At 45.2% G+C, this 21,535-nt stretch overlaps 1 protein-coding gene across 4 annotated transcripts in view; it reads right to left on the bottom strand.

Annotated features, from left to right (window-relative positions):
• Positions 1–21,535, bottom strand: part of BIN1 (bridging integrator 1) — a 90,416-nt gene that overhangs the window by 9,382 nt on the left and 59,499 nt on the right. For 2 of the 4 annotated variants that reach the window (XM_066553907.1, XM_066553908.1), the window contains 7 exons: positions 21,348–21,430; positions 13,787–13,937; positions 9,592–9,720; positions 6,623–6,730; positions 5,026–5,049; positions 950–1,042; positions 52–162 (listed from right to left, as the gene is read on the bottom strand). In XM_066553907.1, coding sequence (XP_066410004.1) covers positions 52–162; positions 950–1,042; positions 5,026–5,049; positions 6,623–6,730; positions 9,592–9,720; positions 13,787–13,937; positions 21,348–21,430 — 699 coding nt within the window. The remainder of the gene's footprint in view (positions 1–51; positions 163–949; positions 1,043–5,025; positions 5,050–6,622; positions 6,731–9,591; positions 9,721–13,786; positions 13,938–21,347; positions 21,431–21,535) is intronic. The other 2 variants (XM_066553909.1, XM_066553911.1) reach the window with 1 other exon arrangement.

Below are 21,535 nucleotides of genomic sequence, written 5' to 3'. Positions count from 1 at the left end.
GGAGGAAAAAACCCTCACCAGGAACTCAATGCTGCACAGCCACACACTCACCTTGAACAGAAATCCTGGGGGCATGTCAGCTCTCTCAGATGAAGCACCTCCTTCCACAGTGCCATTGACAGTTGCAGGGAAAGTTTCCACAACAACAGCAGGCAAAGAGCTCTGATAGGCAGTGGCAGCCCAGGAAGGGAAAAAAAGGACATTGAGAAAAGAGAATCCAAAACTGAAGCTCCAAGTCCACCATGGAGGATCCAGACCCCAACCATCCCATCCCCATGGCTTCAGTGGGTTTTCCAAGCACACCAGTCAGCAGCAAGAACACCCCAAGGGACAGCAGAGGCAGCAGTGGGAAGGCAGGATTGGTGACTGCTGTCTTTCTCTGCCTAAGGCTGCAGAAAGGCAGGAATGAGTTGTAGGTTTCCTGAGACCATAATGCCCAGCATTTCCCAGTTGCTGTGGTCACAATGCAATCTCATAGAACCCTCCTGGAAAGACAACTCAAATGTGACAGCCTGTAGGAACAAAGCTGCCATGAGACAGGTCCCACCCCTGTCCCCTAAAAGGGCAGTAGTGTCACCAAAAAGAGAGGAAGCCTGGATATTCAGGAGACACAGCCAGAGCCCAGAGGACAGAGTAGGTAAAGTAAATGGCAAGCAAGAGGGAATCCAGCTGACAACACAGCTTAGGACAGCATGGGCTGTGGGCTGACTTCATAACATGGGTGAAGGGACAATTCCTTTACTGAATTTTCCAGCAGAACTTCTCCCTAAGCACTACACAGATAAAATGCAACTAAGTCTGGTCCCTGAATAAGAGCATTGTAACTCCTCTGGTGGCAAGGAGGTGTTTTTCCAAGCAGCCACACAGCTCTTTTCCCAGTCCAGCCTCCCACGTGTGCTGTGTAACAAAGGGATGGAGGAAAGGGATTGCTGTCCCTTGAGGTGTTTACCGATCCTGAGTCAGCTTCAGTTTTAGATGCTTCAGCTCCAGCTGCTGCTTCTGATCCAGCTGCTTCAGCTCCTGCACGGGCTGCTTCTGCAGGCTGCAATACAAAAGTCATCCCAATGGGAAGTTACTCTCATTCCAGTTACACAAGTGTGCAGAAAAGTGCAGCCCAGCCTGTCCAAGTGCTCTGTGCCACTGCCTGAGCCATCTGCTGACTAACAGGTGAGACACTGCAGGGTCTGGCTGCATTTCTGTCTTCTCCTTTCTCTGCAACTCATGGAAATCACAACTAAGTCAGAAACCCTCAACTCCAGCCATGCAATAATTCAGAGGAAATCAATGAAACACCAAAAATTCTGTCTGCCTCCTTTCTCTTCACGATCCAAACTGCAGACCTACTTAACACACACACAGTATCTATTATTAGATCTAGATTGCTCACTTGTAAGAGAATACAAGCTCTCCTGCATGCCAAAGAACAAGGATCTCTCCATACTCTACTTCCAAGGATAACAATCACAGAATATTTAAGTACTCACCTACTCCCAGAAACAAATGAGCATGGTAAGAATGTGGCCAGATATGAAATTTAGTCCAGACCCAGCATCAACATGACATTAGCACTGAATCAAACAGACACTGAGCTAACTTTCACTCCCTTCAATTTTGGACAGGCCCAAAGAGTTGTGAATTTGGATTCTTTTGTGAATATTCTATTACTAAGAATTTTCTATGAATATTCCAGATAGAGTGCGTAACACATTTGTGTTGATGGAAAGTTTCTACTGCACAAAAAGCTGCCACCACCAAGGAAATTCAGTATCATCCACAAATCACTGCCTGACAAAAAAAGCCTGGGGACAGGGGTTTCTGTGCACAACAAAAGACCAACCAAACACCTATGACAGACTTCCAGCAGTTCAAGTTTTTATTCTCCTTTATCTTGAGTCAGATCAACTTTTTTTTAACGCAAAATCAAAGATATTCATTTGTCCCTCCCAGAAATTGCAACAATGCAGGAAGTACATTGGATCTGGTAGCACCAAGACTGCAAATCAGCCCCTTGGGAGACTGGCCAGGCAGCATTTGGGAAGACTCCCAAGATTTGCCATTTTTAATATATGGGAATACCCAGCTTTAACATGCCTACATGCCTACATTTGACAAAAATGTGTTGTCCTGCTTCAGCTGGGATAGTTGATTTTCTTCTAATAGCTGGTACAGGGCAGTGTTCTGGATTTAGGATGAGAATAATGTTGCCAACACTGATGATGTAGTTGCTGTTGAGCAGTGCTTACAACAAGTCAAGGACTTTTCAGGTCCTCATGCTGCCCCTGCTAGCAAGGAGGCTGGGGGACACAAGGACATGGGAGGGGTCACAGCCAGGACAGCTGACTCCAACTGACCACAGGGATATCCCAAATGCCATCATGCTCAGTGTATAAACTAGGGGAAAAGCTGATCAGGCACCACTGCTCAGGAATGAGCTGAGCATCAGTCAGCTGGTGTTGAGCAACTGTTTTTCATTCGGCTCACTTGGGGTTTTGGGGTTTCATTTATCTCTATTATTTTTCTTTTCATTACAATTACTATTATGTTGTTTGAATTAAGATGGTCTCATCTCAATCCACAAGTTTTATTACTTTTATCCTTCCAACTTTGTCCTCCATCCCACCAATGGGAGGGAAATGAGTGAGTGGTTGTGTGGTGCTTCACTGCCAGTTGGAGTTAAATCAAGATACATGCACCCCTGCATACAATCGTATTCAAAACAAGGCATTGTCCAGATTCCTTAACTTTGTAGTTCTCATAGTCCCAACCTTACAAAACCTCAGAGTAAAGCAATCACCATGGTAAACCTTAAATGTACCAGCTGGCTACTAGGCATGCACTAGCACAACATTCCAAGCAGCATTCTAGTAACAGCAGCAATAACAAAGAAATAAATCCTCGATTTAATAAAAATCCATTACTTTACCTTCAGCTGCTCCAGTGGTGTCATCTAACACATGCTTTCCTCCCCTATCACATCCTTCCTCATGTCTCCCAATCACCATGTCCACAGGCCTATACTGCCAGAAGATATTATAGAGGGCAGAGCTGTTCCCATCCTACAGAGGATTCCGTCAGCAGCTTTGGTAGAGCCAAGGTAAATATATGCATATGAAATGCTACAAAGGATCCTTCTGTTTAATTGGATTCACTCCCAGGTTTTCATTTGAGTTCAGTGAAACTGGAACTGGGACAAATGCCAGGCCAGCTCTATCTGATCAAGCATGAGTTTTATATGAACAAGTGAAAAGGACCTCAAGGTGAGGGTTCGGGGTTTTTTTCTTAAAGCAGCTAATTTGCCAAAATAGTATGGAATAATCAGAGAAACTGGATCTAAATTAGTCCCCTGAATTTCAACAAAGGACATTTTCATGTCAACTATTAATTTTTCTATTTTATATACCTGTGGGGCATCCTGAGGCCTATAAAAGCATTTACAGTCATGGAAAGATAGTACAGGGAGAAGAAGAACTGCTCACTGCTGTTACCAGGTTTAAAAGCTTTGCTTATTCCAACAGCAGCATCATGCTCACCAAATGCACATTTCCCAGTCTGCAGAACTAAGCCAGCTCTGCTGCACTCAAGTTTCTATACAATTGTTAACTTCATGGCCTATGAGACTAAGGAACCCCAAAAAAGTCTCTTCTCATCAACAGCTAAGAACATTTATAACAAAAACACTTCAGAATACTTGAAGAGGGAGATTCCCCCACCTTAGGAAGCTCTGTTCTTTGTGTATGGTATGCCAAGGTGAGAATTGGTACAGTGAAAACACCTTGAATAGTAGAATTTCCTGGTTGATTCTCTTTTGGGTAAAATCATTTTGCAGGATGAAAGAAGTGGTCAAAAAAATTCTAAAGCCAAGACTGTAAGCACAGCTCAATCAGATACAGTCATACCTTGCCCCTGCCCATTCACCTGAAAGGAATGAGATTTTTCCTAGCTAAACCAGTCTCTTCTTTCCTATGACAGATTGACAATGCACATACAGGGGAAGGACAGATGTTAAACACTGACGGCTGATACAACACACAGGGGAAACCTTCTTCCCTGGGGAAACCTTTTTCCTTGACATCACCCAAGCTCATGGGAAGGAGAGTAATGGCCACAGTGAGCCCTTAGGCCAGGGCTAAGTGGTGTCTTTCCAAGTATACTTATTCTAGAGGGTGATCTGGCCCTTGGGAATGGAAGGTTGGCAGGACTCAATTCCTCTGCATGAGCCAAGGCCATGAGCTCGCTCAGTGAATACAGCCAGTTCCAGCAGCAGGCCTGAGAACCCAGATCAAGCATTTTCTGTCCACATGGCTGGCTGCCAGTCCAGGGGGACTCAAAAGTAGTTGTGCTTGAAATCTCTCTCAAGGGGCTAATCTGCAGCAACCTGAGACCTGCCCAGGCCACGTACGAGGGCATAAACAAGGGTCAGGTTTTTGTTCAGATGCAGGGCATGTGTAGGGTCTCCCTGTCAGCAAGCTCCAAAGCTGAGGCAGATGCCAGGCAAGTCTTGGGCCTGCAGTTAACTTCCAGTGGAGACACAGGGTGAGCAAACTCACATGAGCTTTTCTGAAAATGATGGTCAATGAACAGCAAACACCACAGACAATTCCAGATGAGTACATATCTAATGGTACAGGCAGTAATGATGATATATTTATGAGAGCTGAGATATTTATGCATTGCACATAAGACCAAAGCACACAGAGAGTTCAGGAAATGTGTTGTGGAGAGTGAGGATGATGCCACAGGTGTTAAGTTTGAGGTGAAGGTCACAGCATTATGCCAAGGGAAGGATGAGTGGGTTAGCAGGGAAAGGCAATGGGCATGTGCACTGGTACAATGGCAGGTCTCAGAGTGCCAGACTGACTTGCAAACACGTGGTTGGCCCTGGGGCTTCATACAAGGTGCATAAGTGGGTCCAGCAGCACATAGCACAACTTTGGCCTGGGGTGTGCAGGAAGGGAAGCAGTGAAGGAAAGGAAACAGGCATGTGAACAGACATGATGAGAGACAAAAGCCGTATGAATTTCTTACCTCCCATAAATCCCAAGGTAAAGACTAAGCATGTCAAAGAGCAACAAAAATAAAACATGTTTATACATGATTATTTCAGCGAGTACAAACATTACAGACACTGATCAGACTGAAGCAGACATACACATTCAACAGAACTTATCTCTGCATGTTTTGAAAATATCTGTTGGTACATGAATTTATACATCTCTGGGAATAGAAGATCTTTAAGGTCCCTTCCAATCCCTTAACATTCTAGGATTCTGAGGTGTCTTTGGATCAGTAGTAAAATACCTTAACCACTCTGCCATACTGCCCACCCAACAGGAAATAAATCTGACTGTTTTGATACCTAGGTGGTTTTCACTATTTTTTGGTTACCAGTAGAAGTTATTTATTTTTTACTCTCTTTTAATGACTTCTGAAGCTACTAATAATTAGGTTAGAATACTAAATATGCTGTTGCTGAGCACTTTTGAAAAACCCACTTAGCATAAGATTTGTTGCTTGCTGGAAGGATAACAATTCTATTTTAAGTCAAATTTATACTCATATCCTATGTCAGTAAAACAAATCATCTGAGTTCTAACTGATGATTCAGGAAAAAAAAAGTAATTTTTTTTTTAAAAAAAGGCTTATCCTGATATGCAGCTTGTCCTGAAGGCAAGTAGACATAAAATGCCTATGTACCCACATAAAGTTCCAAAAAAGGATAGCTTTGCCATATTGGTGTGTATCCAATTATGATAATAACTAGTATTTTGCAGATACAGTATTTTAATTTAGGGGAATCAAATGCCTAATGTTTGATTGCTCTGACAAAAGTCTTATTCCTACAAAAATCTGTGCCATACAAACCTACTTAACATGATGATACTGGAGATGTGCTATAAACCCAATTATGTTAATTGCAAATTTTAGTGGCATCCACAGGCAAAAAATAACCACTTCACATATATAAAATGGAAAATCTCAGTGAGGACAACAACCATATTCAGGATGCACTGCAAAACCTCCAGTCATGTAGACATAACATGAGGCACAGTTCACCTGCCTCTTACAGAGGACAGGACCAGGTACAGACCAGAACAGAATTAGACATCTTCCTTTTTGATACCACACTGTGACAGGCAGGAAGCTGCTTCTCAACTATGAATGCAGGCTGTGTCATACACAGAAAAAGAAGGGCTTCACATCACTTGAATATCCATTTACAGCCTTATTCACCTTAAGTAACTGCAGATTATCAAAGTGTCTGTTAATTAAAAATCCATTTGAGAGCAATTTATAGCAGGAGCACAGAGCTCAGGCTGAATTCCCATCCAGAGTAACAACTTTAATACATACAGCATACAGAGGATGCTGCTCTAGGGAGGGATGTACATTAAGTGGATCATCAGAGCAAAGCCCAAGCACCCCACAAACACCTAGTGCGTGCCTGTGGCCAGGCCAGCAGCCACCTGATTCTTCCTGGACTTTCACACCCAGCAGAGAAGACCAAGGTCCCCATCCTGGGCACCCACACCCAAGCCCAGCCACCCATAGCTCAGGTCCATGCTATTGTTCAGGTGGGTGCAAGTCAGTCACGAAGGAAGAAGGAACGGCAAGATGAACCAACCTGGGAGGCAGGTGTGGGGGTCTTCCCCACAGTGGCATCTGGTTTAATGGGATCAAAATCCAGATCCAACAGGCTGGCTCCCTCCTGGAAGGGCCCAGGGGCATCAAACTTGGCAGCAATGAGGGAGAGAAGTAGTATGAGCATTAGACACGCACGTGTGCACGGTGGAGGGAGGGCGTGTGATATCCCGGAGCTGAGGCTGCAAGCGCAGAAGAAATGGTGGCAGCGCAAACACTGGATGTGAGTCCTGAGTGCCTGGTGCCCACAATCCCAGGCAGCTCTCATGGGAGCCCTGCAAACCAAATCTGAGCCTTTTCCACAGCACTCATTCATCTTCCCACCTGGCCAAATGAGCTGACATGGTGTGAGCACCTGATCTGCTGTGGTCAAAGGGATCACGGCCACTGATGAGTGAGAAGGGCTGCTCCTCTATCTATATCTACTCCCCATAGCTCATCCAGCTGCCTTTACTGACAGACCAACTTCTCCAGCTACATATAAAAGAGCTACCATCCATACAACCCATCTCAAGAACAAAAATCCAGGCAGAATACCACTGAAACTACTGGAAGGGAAGTCTGAGAGGCCTCAGAGCTAAGTCCCAAAGCTGTTAACTTTCTCATGCCTTCTGAGTCAGAAACACAAAATATAGCAGCTCACCCTAGCTAAGGGATTTGAATCCCCCCACAACTAAAAAATGCTGTTTCCAATAGTTTTCATTTCTAGGCATCCCATAAACTTACACATGTAAGTCTTCTAAAAAGCATACATTTGAGAAGCTTTGCTACTTTATTCAAAGTCATCAGAATAACTCCCTTTGAGTGAATAATGCTCTACCCTAGAGACAACGATCCCACATTTGCTGATTACCATTAATAAGAAGTCTACAAAGGACAACTACAAAGGACACAAATTATTAGCATTTAAGAGTGGACTATCACTTTGGTGGTATAGATTTAATCTAACCACAAGATACTGCTTTCCACTCAGCTTCAGAGGAAGCTGCTGTCTCTGGGAAGTCAGGAAGATTCGCCCTTGTTTCCTACAGCCTCCCAGCTCACTGGCCCAACTGCTTCAGCTACCTTTTCAATAACACAAAATTTGGCACGTTGGTCTCCACAGTTATATGAAAATCCCACGATGGAAAAGCTTCTGGAAAGTAGCAAGTGACACCCTTTAAGTTAAGTCCTCTGAATACCACCGACATCACCGTCATTTTTGCCTCTTCTAATTTTCTCTTACCCCAATTTTCTTCTAGATTTTTCTCTGCCTTATGAATATGCCTTTTTTGAGATCCACAAGGATAAGGAACCAAGCTCTCTCATCTCACAATAATGAGCCCTGACCAGCATGCAAAAACCAACTATCATTCTAGTAATTCTAGTTTGTTCTTCCAGCACATCCAAGCCACCCATCAGAGAGGTTACAACCCCAACCTTTAGCTTTGTTTAGTAGTGAAACCTCAAAGGCTGCAGTCATGGAATAGTCTTACCTGTCATTCAAGACTTGAATGCAAGGGCTAACACTCCTTGCCTTTACCCAAATCTCCCACAAGACAGCTCATTGGAACTAAGACATCTGACAGGAACAGCCCTGGGCATCACACAGAGTGCCAGGGGCTGCTGGGCCCTTGAAGTGAAGATTGCTCTGGAAACCAGAGTCCTCCCTCAGAACTCCCATCTGGTCAAAAGTCACAGCAGATCCCATCCTGGCTCAGAGCACTGATCAGGTGCAGAAGAATATGACTAAGGGCTGGCATTCACATGGAAATACACGATAGAGAGCATGGGGCAGACAGAGCTGTCCATTACAATACAGGAGAAGGAAGCACAGATGATGATAAAGAGTTGCTCAGCTGCCTGCAGTCCCCACCTTCCAGCAGTGATGTCAAATCATCTCTCCAACTCTGCAAGTTTTATCTATTGCCATGCCAAATCTAACACGGATCTCCTTCCCTCCCCACTTCATCTCTGCCCCTCAGCAGCTGGGTGGAAGGTGGCAAACCAGAGGCAATGGAGCAGCGTGACGCAAGGAGACATGAGGGAATGAGTCACAGATGAGCACTGATAGAGACAGGATTTGTACTTTAACAAGCATTTAAGGAATATATATATACACATGTGTATATACAAATGTGTATATATATATTTAAGTAAAGTAGATGCAGGTATCTCATGATACAGCCAGAAATCTGGTCAGGCTCCTATATACATAAGGACTGCCATTCTCCTAGATCCAACAGAGAACTTCCCACCTGAGCAGCTTCTCCGGTAGTGACATAAATCAAAGGACAAGTGAAGAGGAAAACATATAATTTGTAAACTTTTTTCATTTCTCAGGGCTTCAGAAGGTGCCACTTGACAATACTGACAGACTGTGTCAGCAGACTTAACTAGAGGCACAGTCCTGCCCATCTAACTGCATAAACTACTCTTCGCAAAGAGAACTTTGGCAATTCCTTTTGGCCTTTCCTGTGCAGATCTGGGCTTTAAACCCAAAGCCATGGGTGAAGGCACAGAGGGCACAAAACTGTCTTCTCCAAGAACTGGCAGAGATGCCAAGGTCAGCAGTTAGGGATGTACATGAGCAGAAAAAACACATTTCATCCACACTCAGGATCAGTGGCTTTGGAGAAAGCATAGCCCACCACAGGATATGAAGAGAGTCATAATCCATGTGCACTGCTGCTGAACAAATGCAGCAATTATGGTACCTTGACCAGGTGCATTTCTCCTCTCTCTGTTTCTTCTATGAATGAAAGCTCTCAAAGGCCAACCTGTCACTGCCTTTCAGGTACTCTCCCCTTTAAGTCAGCTCCTAAGTAATCCTTTGCCTTCTGAGGTCCAATGCTGAGCTTGCTTTCCTCCTTCACCTGACCAGGTTTCATGGCTTGACACCTCCAAAGAGAAGAATGGTCTGAAGGAAGAGTTGAGAGGCAGAGAAAAATTAGGCCGGGCATAGCAGCTAACCTGCGAAGGGGTTGTCACACTTATCTCGGGGACAAAATTGTCATCAAACAGACTGATGATGTTCTCCTGCTTGATCTCCTTGGAGGGGGTGACTTTTGGAGGCGGAGGCACCGGAGGCCCTTTCCTCAACTGCATGCAAGTGAGCACATGGCCACAGCACAGACGGCGACACCCAAAAAAACCAAAGACAGGAACCAGGTTAGTCACAAAAACTGAAGGTGAGGGAAATCACAACCACTGGCACAGAGCAGGGTCCAATCAACTCCATCTGAAGAGAGAGGGAAGGGGTGAAGGGCTGAACTGAAACAAAACAAAAGATCAATAACCACACGCCTCCAGAGAAGGTTTGGCATCATTAGTTACACTTCAGCCACGGGCAAGTTTCCCTCTGCAGAGGAGAAGCGTAACACAATTAATATGCATTGACAGGACATGCATACATAATTTAAGCATGTGCAACCTTCAAAAGAACCACTGGGAAGGGAGCAGATCAATTACTGAGAACATGATCCAACAGAACAGGCCAGCACTGCCTCCCTTTGCCATACTTACCATACCTAAGGGAATGAGAGAAGAGACTCCGTTTGTCCTACAATGGGCAGGTGGCATTGACAGGACAGACTGATCTGCCCAGTTCTGGCTCCCTGGTGCACTGGTTTTCAGTGTGCTGTAAGAAAGGTCTGCAGGAGCTTTTGATGGCATCTCAGCTTTAGGCAAGAACAACTCAAACTCCTGAGAAGCCGTGACTGCCATGAGCCCAACTCTGCTCTCAGTTTCACCAGTGAGCCTTGACAGTAATGAAGTCACATCTCCCAAATGGAGATCCCAGTGAATACATAAAACCACCTCACTTTGTAACTCTAACCTATTCTTTTACCCCTCATCATGCTAATGATTCAGCCTGACACTGCATCCACAACCCCATGGAAGTTGTGGTCGTCCCTGCCTAGATCAGCCCATCCATGTACTTTTCACATTTTGCTGTGCACAAGGCTTAATTATCATTTCTAGATCAAATCAGACTTTGAGGAGCTACTGCTGTGTTGGAATAAATCAGCCATACAAGTTTCCAGCACTACAGCAATGTTCAGCAATGACAATGCCTCCCATTTACAATGAAGTTTTCCAGCTACTTGATCTTCTTACTACATCCAAGGCAGCAAGACCCAGAGACCTAACAATGTGCACCTAGTGTATCAGTGTCAAGCCTAGATCTGAAACACAGAAATCCATTACTCCTAGGCCTGTGTTTCCACTCCTCCAGCACATAACTAAGTTCTACACAGCCTTTATTCAGATTTCTAAGGACATGCCCAGTTTTCTACTGGATTAACCTACTTGAGAGAGAGTGATTGTGTATGAAAACACACTTTTTTCCCCCTGAATAGCTAGCTAGGGGAAATAATGGAAGCAAGTGTGTTCACTTCCAACTTTTTGTTTGCACAAGGCAGTGTATCTGTATTCTCTGAGAACAACTCCTGACTGAAAACCCCCTGCCTGCCAGTTGCAAGATGGGACCAGGAGTTTCGGGGAAATGCTGTTCTCAGAACAGATCCACCCTCTTCAGAAATGGAAGGCTCCAATTACTAACTCTCAAGTCAAAAATATCACAACTCTTCTACTATTTATTCCTTTGATATGGATAGTCAGTCTCCTTCATTCCAATGCAGTAGTGTTTTGGAAATCACCACTTCCACACTATTCCAGCATTACTTCCAACAGCAGTCTAAAACCACATTTCAAAGACAAGATGATTGCATATTGATGATGGGCTATACCCATAAATTCATCATGAACTAACAACAATTTTGTTGCCTAGAATAGAACAAATCCTCTAAAATCCTTCTGCTGACTTGAATCTCACAGAGCTTTATTTTTGCAAATTCTGCACAGTTGCACTGATTTCAAAAGTCTCATTACAGAGTTTCAGTGGTGTAACTGAGAGCAGAAGTCTGACCTTTTAAGTTTCACAGATCCCCTGAAGTCCTGTGCCATCATCAAATTATTCTGTGGAGAGCTGAGAGCATTCACTTCTTCCAAAAGACAAAAATAAACTGTTTTCAAAAATTAAATGACAGTAAAAGAGTTTGAGATTGTTTTGGGTTGTACAGGGAACAGTTCAAAATTTATTTAGCATTTATTTGATCACTCCTGATCTTGTCTTTCTCTCCACAGCCTTTGCTCACACTCTGCATTGGTATTTCAGATACAAAGAGGCCAGGGAATTGTTCTTGCTTGTTGCTTTGTGCTCCATCCTCCCAAAGAGGTTGAGGCCCCTCAGCCTCCCCTGGAGGACCACTGCACAACTCACTTACCCATAGGTCAAAAGTAAGAACACCTGTGAAGATTTCAGTGTTAAAGTCAGGCATTGTTGAGAGAGCAGACACTTGTGTTCCCAGCTGCCTGGCAAGCTGACACACACTTGGTTTCTAGATTTTATCCACACAGACACCAGTCTCGGCTCTGAGTGTGAAACTCCTGCCTTTGCCTTCCCTGCCTCTGGAGCCAGCTCCATCTCTTAGCAGCTGCTGTGAATACGGAGTGGAGCTCTTCTCTTCACGATGCCTGGGGGATGAATTAAACGCAGAATGGGAAAGAGCTGCCAGGCGGTGGCAGCATTGGCTGCAAATGTCATTTCAGTCCTGCCTGTGGCCCATCCCAGCCAGGGCTGTGCTGGAACATCTCCTGCTTGTTCCTCAAGGGGTGCCTCCGGCCCCATTCCTGCGGGCAGGCAGGCAGGCAGCAAGTGAAGGAGAAAGCATTTGCAGGCTGGCAAAAACAAGGGTTATGTGTGCTATTTAAAGGAAAGGGAAGAAACCAAACTCAGCAACATGAGTCCATAGACAGGGTGAGTGAAGTCTGTTGTGAACAGCTTAATAAATCTCTATATGATTTCTCATTCCAAATTTTAGTCAAGTTCTGGAAATCTCTGGGGGAATAAGAAAAACAAAAAGAAACCTGCAACAGAAAGGCAGTTTTGGATATCCTATCTTCTCTCCCCCATACACAGACTACTCCAAAGGTCCTAACCCAGGTTGGTGGTGAAGCCAGAGGTAGGCTCTGCACTGCTGAGCCATTCAGAGACCCTGGAGAAGTCCTGAAAAGACACTGCCAGGCATCCACACATCTCACAGGGCTGGAAAAGAAATTTTGCCACATGCCCCCTTCCTGTCCCTCAATAATCCTAAAAATCAAATATGCAGTGGAGGGAAGAGTGAGTAGCTTATCTAGAAACAGGAGGAAAATTACCCCACAGGCTTGGATTTGGAATCACACTGCTATGCATGGGAACATCAAGGAAGTTCTGGGTTGCACCCATCTCTTCTCAGAGGCAGTGAGTTTTCTTACCAGTTCAGCCAGAACCCCTCTGAGCTTTAATTCTTCCTGGAAGATTTCTCCTAATGTCCCATTTACTGAGACACAAGGACTGGAACCCAATGTAAATTTGGCCTAGTTACTACTTTTCCCTACTAAGTTTTTCCCCACTCAGCAACAGAGGGACAAGAAGATGAAGTAAATGTTTTACCTTCCCAAAGTAGAATATATATGATATGCTGAGTAGCTGTATCTACTGTTTTGAACATGCTGCTGGATATTTCCTATGTAAGGAAAGGCCTAATGAAGGCCATGTGGAAGGTATCAGACTCCATACAATGGACTATCTTCTTCCTGGAACCTGCCTAATTTCTTCCTAGCATAAAAAAATAATCCTTCTCTTTTTTTAGCATAATATTGTGTCTTGATAGTAAAGTGAAGCATCATCCAATGTACAGATGTTCTTCTTTTAGTATTAAGCTTTTTTACTTTAACCTTTCTCAGCTACAGAAGTTCTTAAAAAGAAACTGGACCATTGAATTCCACTGGTTAATTCAAATGCAAAGAACAAACCTCCTTGCCTAGCTACAACTCCATCCTCCCTGGATCTTCTTGGCCATCCTATCAGAGAGCAAAAAGTATTACTGGCCTCTGCCCTGTGAAACCATTCAAAGACACTCAGTTCTTATAATAGAAAAATGGCAAATAAGCAACTTGCATTCTTAGGAGCTTTCTCAGCAACCAGTGGAAGAGAACAACCATCATGATATTCTGTGTGCTCAGTAGCAGGATGAGGTCTATAAAAACAACTGATGGATGTCTTTAACCCACAGAGCTTGTGGCATCAGCAGAGACATGGTCAATGCCATGGGGACACTACCTGAGACGGTGACTTTGGGATGCCTGCCCCAGGTGCTTCCAAAGTGGACGGCTCCAGCTCATGGTTGGCAGTCTTGGTCTCAGGGCTGGTGATGGGAGATCCATCTGGTGGAGGCGAGGGGCTTTTATTTGCTTTCACTGGGGTGCTGTCACTGAAGGAAGTGGAAAGAGAAAGGGGGAGACAGGGGGAGAGAGAGGGAAAGAAAAAGAGAGACGTCTGAGCCAGGCCTAGGAGGAGCTGTGCTAACCAGCACAGATCAGTGGCCTCCATTATCTCTTTGCTTCACTGCCCAGATATGCAATGAAGACGTTTGGAGCTCCTGAGAAGCATCTTTGCTGAGTCACTTGCAGTCCAACACACTGCAGCAGCATCACTTTGCAGCAGGCTACTCACTACTAAATGCCTACAGAACTTACACACTTGCCTCAAACACATAAAAACAAAAACAAAACAACCAGGCATCCTTAATTTTGCCAGATTTTAATATAAGTACCTGACATTAAATTATAGTCTTTAATACTGTGGAAGCAGATGGGGAAAGGAGTTCAGTGCTGCTCATTTAGTTTTAAATGCCACAGATTGGAATTTTTCTGTCTGGTAGTCTATGGACCTCTGTATGGGTTATGACTAATAAATTCACAACACCTGAACTAAGGCTGCAATCACAGAATATCTTATTCCTTGATGTGGTATGAACTGACTAAGCTAGGAGAGAGGCAAAGTAGCCAGAGGTTTCACAGATCACTCCAGACAGCAAAGGAACAGTGAGGTTCTGGCTACTAATAGAGATTTCTCTATTATGAAAGGTCTTCCCTAGTTGGTCTCTATTCCAAGACTGCTTCTGACACACAGTCAAGAAGGATTCTTCAGGAAATTAAGATGCAAGAAGCATATGCCAGTGGCATTTGTTGGTTCACAGCTTGGACAGATTTGGGCAGATTTTTCAAAGGCATGGCAAGAGGCACATGCCTTTCCCTACAGGCATGCCCTGGCTGGGTGTCAAGTCTCTGCTTCAAAACACAGAGTCATGAGAGATTTAGCAAAAAGTTGATTACCAGAGAATTTCAACAGGAAAAATTCACTGCTGGGGGATATTTTAGCAGAAGTGATTACAGTTTGGCAAAACCATACGCAGATGAAAATATAATATCACAGCATATTGCAAAAGGGCTGTGCAACCTCATCTACAGGGAGTGATATTTGACTCCACTTAAAGTCACAGTTCCTGTGAAATTCAAGGCCTTAAGAGAAGCTGAAAGAAACACATCCTTTCCTACAACTTGAGACACTAAATCCTGGCATAGAGCCAGAACTAAAGCAAGGCAGATCTGATTCTGCAGGGAGATCAAGTAATTTATTACTTTGCTCTGTCCTGAGAGAGCCCAGAGCCTCAGACATGTACATCCACTCACACCTGGATGCCTGAGTTGTGGTGGTCACTGGCCAACATGCATGATGGCCTCATTCCTAAACATTTGTTTGCAAGTGGGGGATAGCAAGAGGAAGAAGGGATAGCAAGGCATTTTAACAAACCTCCTCTTACAAGCAAGCATCTCACCCAGCTCAGCATTCCAGCTTTCAAGCTCCCCATCCCATTCCCTCTTCATTCACTTTGCCCTCACCCATCCCCCCAACTTTCTCCCCCCATATCCACACCCCACACACACATATTCCCACAAAGCACTTTTCCTCAGGTCCACATGCAGGTTGGACACTTCTGATGACACTGATGCCAAGAGCACACCAACATGATGCAACAAACCCAATGACATTCTCTGCCAGCAGCTCTCAACCAGGGGCACACACACCAAGGGAGAAAGAGGGACATGAAGAAGGAAAAGGGAAGAGGAGAGACTACAGAACATGGATGCCAACCCCTGCAGCTCTTAAGTCTGATTGAACAGTGTCCTTCCTCAGAAGTTCCCAGAAATCACCTCAATACCAGGGGTCTGTAAAGAATTCTGAAAAAAATTACGAAGTTGTGCTACAGATTAAAAGTAGTAATGGTTGGAGGGTGAAGGTAAAGTTCTGATCTAAACAGGAGTCACCAGGAAACATCAGAGAACATCCTCTAATGCTAAATTTGGGGGGAAAAAAAGTACATGTTACCTCCCTCAGAGTAAATGGGAGACAGCGATCTGCATCTAGAGCGCCAGGACTTCCCAAATGCCCCAACTACACTGGGAATACTGGGACTACTGGCTGTCAGCTGGCCTACCAAGACAAGGGTAGACTTTTCCTTCTAGGGACTTGAAAAGGCCAGTTCTCCCACTGTGAAAGGAGTTCAGGCTTATTTTCTAAAGGCCATGGAACAGTTTTGTTGTGACTTATTTCCAGTGCCTGGCAGTGACTTAATTTGGAGATATATTGGTAAAAGGCTCCCATGTGAGTCAGCCCCTGTAGGATGAGGGGAAGAATTGGGCTGTGAGGGCCCAACACTAAAGCCTTCATTAAGTCACTACTATTTACAGCTTGTTTGATGTGCTGGCCAGGCCCCCTAGGAAAATGCCAGTGCTAATTTTGGCTGAGCCTTTTTCAGCCCCCTGAGCGGCACCTTCATTCTTGCACTTGTTGCTTTGTAACTTTGCTGAATTTAGCCAGTGCAACCAGCATCAAGTGAGATGGTCACCAGGATCCTCTGTCCTTCACATGTCCCCAGGGAGCACACACTGCCCACACAGAGCAGAGTCTTGTCTCCAGCTAACTGTTTGTCCAGGAAACACAGGAAAAAGCAAGAGCACAGGGACTCTACCTACTGACCAAACGTGAGCACCACAGTAAAAGCAAGCCAAAACCACAAGGTCACTGCTCTTTTTCCTTCCCATGAGCAAATGGGAAGTGATGCCAATTCCAGGAATATCAGGCAATGAAAGGAAAGGGGTGTCAACTTTCTTCTGCAAACAGAAAGCTGGAAAGAGAGCTGGGTCTAATACAGCTGAAGGGAAAGTCAAAATCACCCAGCCTCTTTTTAGTGCTGCTGAGCTCCCAGACACTCCACGGTGCTGCCTCATTTGTTCTGGAAGGGCAGAGTAACATCTGCAGACGAGTTTCCCTTGCACTTGTAACAATCCTACACCAGAGGATAAAACCTACTTTCCAATATGGTAAAAACAGATCAGTCATGTCCTGCCAAGTTCTCAAGTTAAAAAAGAAAAAAAGGTTGGCATCTCAGTTAAGGCTCACACTGGGCCTTTTAGCCAAAGGTAATTAAATTTTTACCTCTAGAGCATACTGGAGAATTATTTGGAAGCAAAAAAAAAATTAAAGGAGTGGGTGGGAGAAAGAAGGAAAAAAGAACCTACATACCCAAACATATGGTGGCACAAATGTACATTCTTGCTGCAGATCAAGTACTGACTGAGTTCCAAATCCTCCTTCTCTGCACTAGGGATTGCACATTTCTCTGTGACCCCAGCAGCTGCTCTGACAGCACAAACCCCCAGCAGAGCCCAGGTCAGGCACCTTTATGGCCAGGTCAGTTGGACTTTACCAAGGCAGAGCAGGAGCCCATGGTGAGTAGAACTCATCGGGGGAGATTTACTAGCTCTCCTTCTGCTGCATAATCCATCCACTCTCAGTGACTGGAAATATTAGACTTCCTGCCTGGTACAGACACAACACCAATCCAACCAAGACCAGAGACAGACCTCCAGAGAAGTGCTCCACTGAATCCTCCTTTTCCTATAGTAGAAAACCTCAGAATAGTAACAACGCAATCTATTGCTTTACTACTTGCATTTGAAGATATAATTATCTAAGTTTGCCCATCAGCTTCCTTGTGAAATTACCATTCTTCACTCTCCAACTTCCCACTTTACAAAGTATGCACAGCAGACACAAAGAGAATGGCTGCATGACTTGCCCTAGTCAGTGGGGAACCAGATCAGGAAAAACAAGAATCCCAATCCACCAGCACTTTCTTTTATTGCTGGCAGGACACCATCTTGGTGATTATAATTTTTTTTTTCTCCCTGTAAGGATCCCATGGAGGAAGTACCAACACAAAAAAGAAAAACAAAAACCAGAGGAATTTTCCATGCCATTATGCAGCAGTTCCCACTTTGCTCCAGAGCATGTTCTTGTCAGGGTCCTTGACCTATGGTAACTCCAGGCATTGTAGCAATCCAGATAACCAATGCCATCACTCTTCTAAAGGCAAGATGCAGACATTAGTCTTTATACAAGCCAAGAGGCTTCCTATTCCTCCAGTCCTGCACAAAATTTTAAATGGATTGAGCAAGATAGTGAGGATCCTCAAGAAAGAGCAAGTAAGGAGCAAAGTTGGAAGTATCCTTCTCCCACCTCATCATTCTCCCAGTTGCAATGGGTAGATAGGATAGGACTTCTGAGTGTGAAAGACCTGCCTACTGGTCCTCCCTGGCTAGGCAGGGGATGAGAATGCAGCATTTCAGACCTGTTCAAAAGGACAAGCCCACTAGGTAAAACTAGAAGCTGTTAAACACCAAAATCGATTATATTTTCCATGGAAAACCCAGCACTGCATTTTCCATCACACAAAAACAACTGGACAGACAATGCCTGAGTTTTCACACTGCCTTCTTAGATAGGAAAAGAAGCAAGGATTCAAACCAGGCACACAAGCAAGTTAATGGGATTATCCAGACACAGAGAGATCTCAGCAGGACCCAGCAGGCCACAAACACATCTTATCATGCACAGGACCCCTCTCCCACCACAGGGTTAACACGTGCCAGGCTGTTAGAGTCCAGCAACAGCCTCTCCAGTTTTAGGAACTAAATGAAACACGTATCGAAATGCTGCTCTCCATACCGGTACCTGCTCATCTTTTTCCTCAGCCTGGCGAACAGTTTAGTTTTCTTTCTGTTGAGGATGGCACGCAAATCATTTCAGTTACAGGATGGCACAGTCAAACCAGGGAGGAAAAGTTAAGCTTCCAAGTACCCATTTAGCAGGTGCCACAAAACTTGCTGTAATTAAGATGACAGGATCTCCTCTCTCTCTCACACACATGAGTACACACATACACACTTCCCTTCATTACTAGAAAGCTATGGCCTGGTTTGGAGAAAGCAGAAAGATATGTCAAAGATATACATCTATATCTATACATATAAGCAAACTACAACTTTCCCTGCACTTTGGAATATGGGGCCAGGGTGCAAATGGAGAAGAAGAAAAAGGAAACTGTACAGACCACCAGAGTACTGTAAATGTCCTTTTACAGCTCCTCACTGTCCCCTGTGAATATTGCTGCAAAAGAAATAAGCAGCTCCCCATTCTTCTTTTCTTATGCAGTCTGTGCAGTCTTATACATGGAGCCTACTCAGCAGCTTTCCTGCTATGTCTTTTTCCAGTTTGCCCAATCAAACCAGGATAATCCCACAGAACTCCTTGGTCTTCTAGGGACCTGAGCCCTGAACGTTCCTAACTCTTTTAGAAGTAAATCCCAAACATAGGTCTGAGGTTCCCAGAAATGCACCAGCTGTTCTGTGCTACTGTGCTACACTGCCCGCTCCAGATCCATCAGCCACAGCAGTATTTCTGTAGGGCCTCACATGAATGCCACAGTGATGTGCACAGATAACTGCCTCTCTTCTCACACCTCCTCATTCATTTCCTGCCATTGTATCCATCTCCAGTCCCCTTCCCAGCAGAAAAGGGTTAGGGAAGCATCTGCTCCTACTGCAGACCACAATAAGCTGTCAGATGAGTGAGGGCTATTTCCTCCTACACACTCTCACCCCAGCCCTGCACCACAATGAGAGGCCAGATGTGCAGCAGACACAGAAGTGCCTCACAGCATTTCCTGGTCACTGCAGAGCTACCCTGGCAAATCTTTGCTATATCCTCCTACAACACCCTGCTCCAGTGTGCTCAGGAGGAAGAGATTCACTCTGGGGCAGGCCTGGCTCCTCAGCTGAGATGCAGAGAGCAGGTGATGAAGCAGCAGCACTCAGACTGCTGCCCACAGAGGGACCCTGTGCATGCACTCGGCTTTGGGTTTTAGGGCCATGTGGTCTCCTAGCCAGCCAAAGGGCACAGAACTGCAGCTGAGACACCCACTACAGCCCCAGAGCAAGCTAGCAGGCTGGGGGGAGAGGGGGCAGAAATTGTACAGAGATGGGGCAGGAATTGTAAAAACAGGTAATTTGTTCATTGAAAGCTCTTTAAGGCCAGAAACTTTGCCACAAAAGCAAGGAACATCTCTGGGCCAGGTTGCCACTACTACCTACAATTGGTTATTCAAGGAATAGAGAAAGGAGGAAAAAGAAGCTGGGCAAAGCAATAGTACAGCCTTCATCTGTCCTGTTACCTCATCATCCTCCTCCAGGGACCCTGGAGGATGCTGCTAACAGAGACAACACAGCCCATGGCAGCAAGAGGATGGGCACCACAACCTCCTCACAAGGTTTCAGTCTGGTTGGGTTGTGATGATCAACAGACACCACATGGTAATTTGGGAAGAAGACATTATTTTCACAAGTGGCATTCCAACTGGCATCACTGACATCTGCTGTCAGCAATCCAGAATTCAGGGGCTAAAATTCAACTCAAACCTCCTCTTTCTTTAGAGTTGGCAACCACCACACTGGAAGAATTGCTGGGAGAAGACAAGCAAGTCATCTATGCATGACTGCAACAGGTTAAACTGGGAGGAGACACAAGGGAGCACAGAGGTCTCAACAGCTGATCTATCCCTTCTAAACCAATGCACTCAGACCACAGCTTGCCTTTACTTCATGCTGACTTCACCACCTCCCTCCATCAACACAGCAGTTGAGGCCCTGGGCTGTGCTCCTGCTCACCCAGCACATGGGATTAGCAGCAGCTGGAAGCCAGAGCCCAACACTATTTCATCACTCGTGCACTTGGATGGGAGCCAGTCAGCCCAATCCAGAGCCCAACCCCTCCCTCCCTTCTCAGTGCTAGGGAATGTGCAGAGTTGCACTTAAACATGCAGGACAGGACCCAGCTGAGGAAAGAAAACTGAAGGCCCAGAGGACACTCACTCCTTGCACACACACGGATTGGAAGTGCTCTGAGTTCAGGAGGCCTCGTATGAGTGAAGCTGCAACTACTTCCACAGCACAGGAAGGAGAAACACTGCAGCTGGGTACACAGGATGGGCATAAGGCTCTGGCAAAATGGAGATTCCAAGTCTGGAGGGCCAAAGAAGGGGCTGGGGAAATGGGCTCTTGGTGCTCAAGCTGCAGGTACATGGAAGCTTTTGAGGGAAAGAACAGGACAGGTGCTGGGCAACTGGACCCAGAAGGAAGGGCAGCTCAGTAGCTGGAATTAGATTTTAAAAGCAGAGCTGAGAGTCAGTTGCCTAAATATCAGGACCTAGTGAATGTTCAGGCCTCCAGATGCTATCCTAGAAAGGTAAGAGGTATTGGATTGCACCATGCAGTGCCAAGTGCAATCTTGGGCTTGGCTCTAGGAAGTCTCAGGAGGGCACTGGCAGGTGGGCAAATCACTTGCAACTGACAGCTTGGAGGTTTCAACACCCCTGGGTAGGGAGAGAGATCCCTGTCCCACCTCCCCTGCTGAGGGAAAGACACTACCCACAGTTACTGACCTGGGCTGTGCTTTAACAGGGAAGGCATTGCCTGAGTACTGCTTGTCTAGACCCAGCAGGACATCGTGAAGATTTTGGTTCAACTGCAAAATACAAAAACAAAAGACCGAATTAGAATGAGAAAGGAGCTCAGATGCCAGAAGAGAGCCTGGGCTGGCCTGCACAGACTGACCAAACACAAGCTTGTG

This window comes from Molothrus aeneus, chromosome 7 (genome assembly GCF_037042795.1).
Source record: "Molothrus aeneus isolate 106 chromosome 7, BPBGC_Maene_1.0, whole genome shotgun sequence".
Taxonomy (NCBI): Eukaryota; Metazoa; Chordata; class Aves; order Passeriformes; family Icteridae; genus Molothrus; species Molothrus aeneus.
The sequence above is the reverse complement of the archived record's forward strand: the minus strand, read 5'-3'. Positions and strand labels throughout refer to the sequence as shown.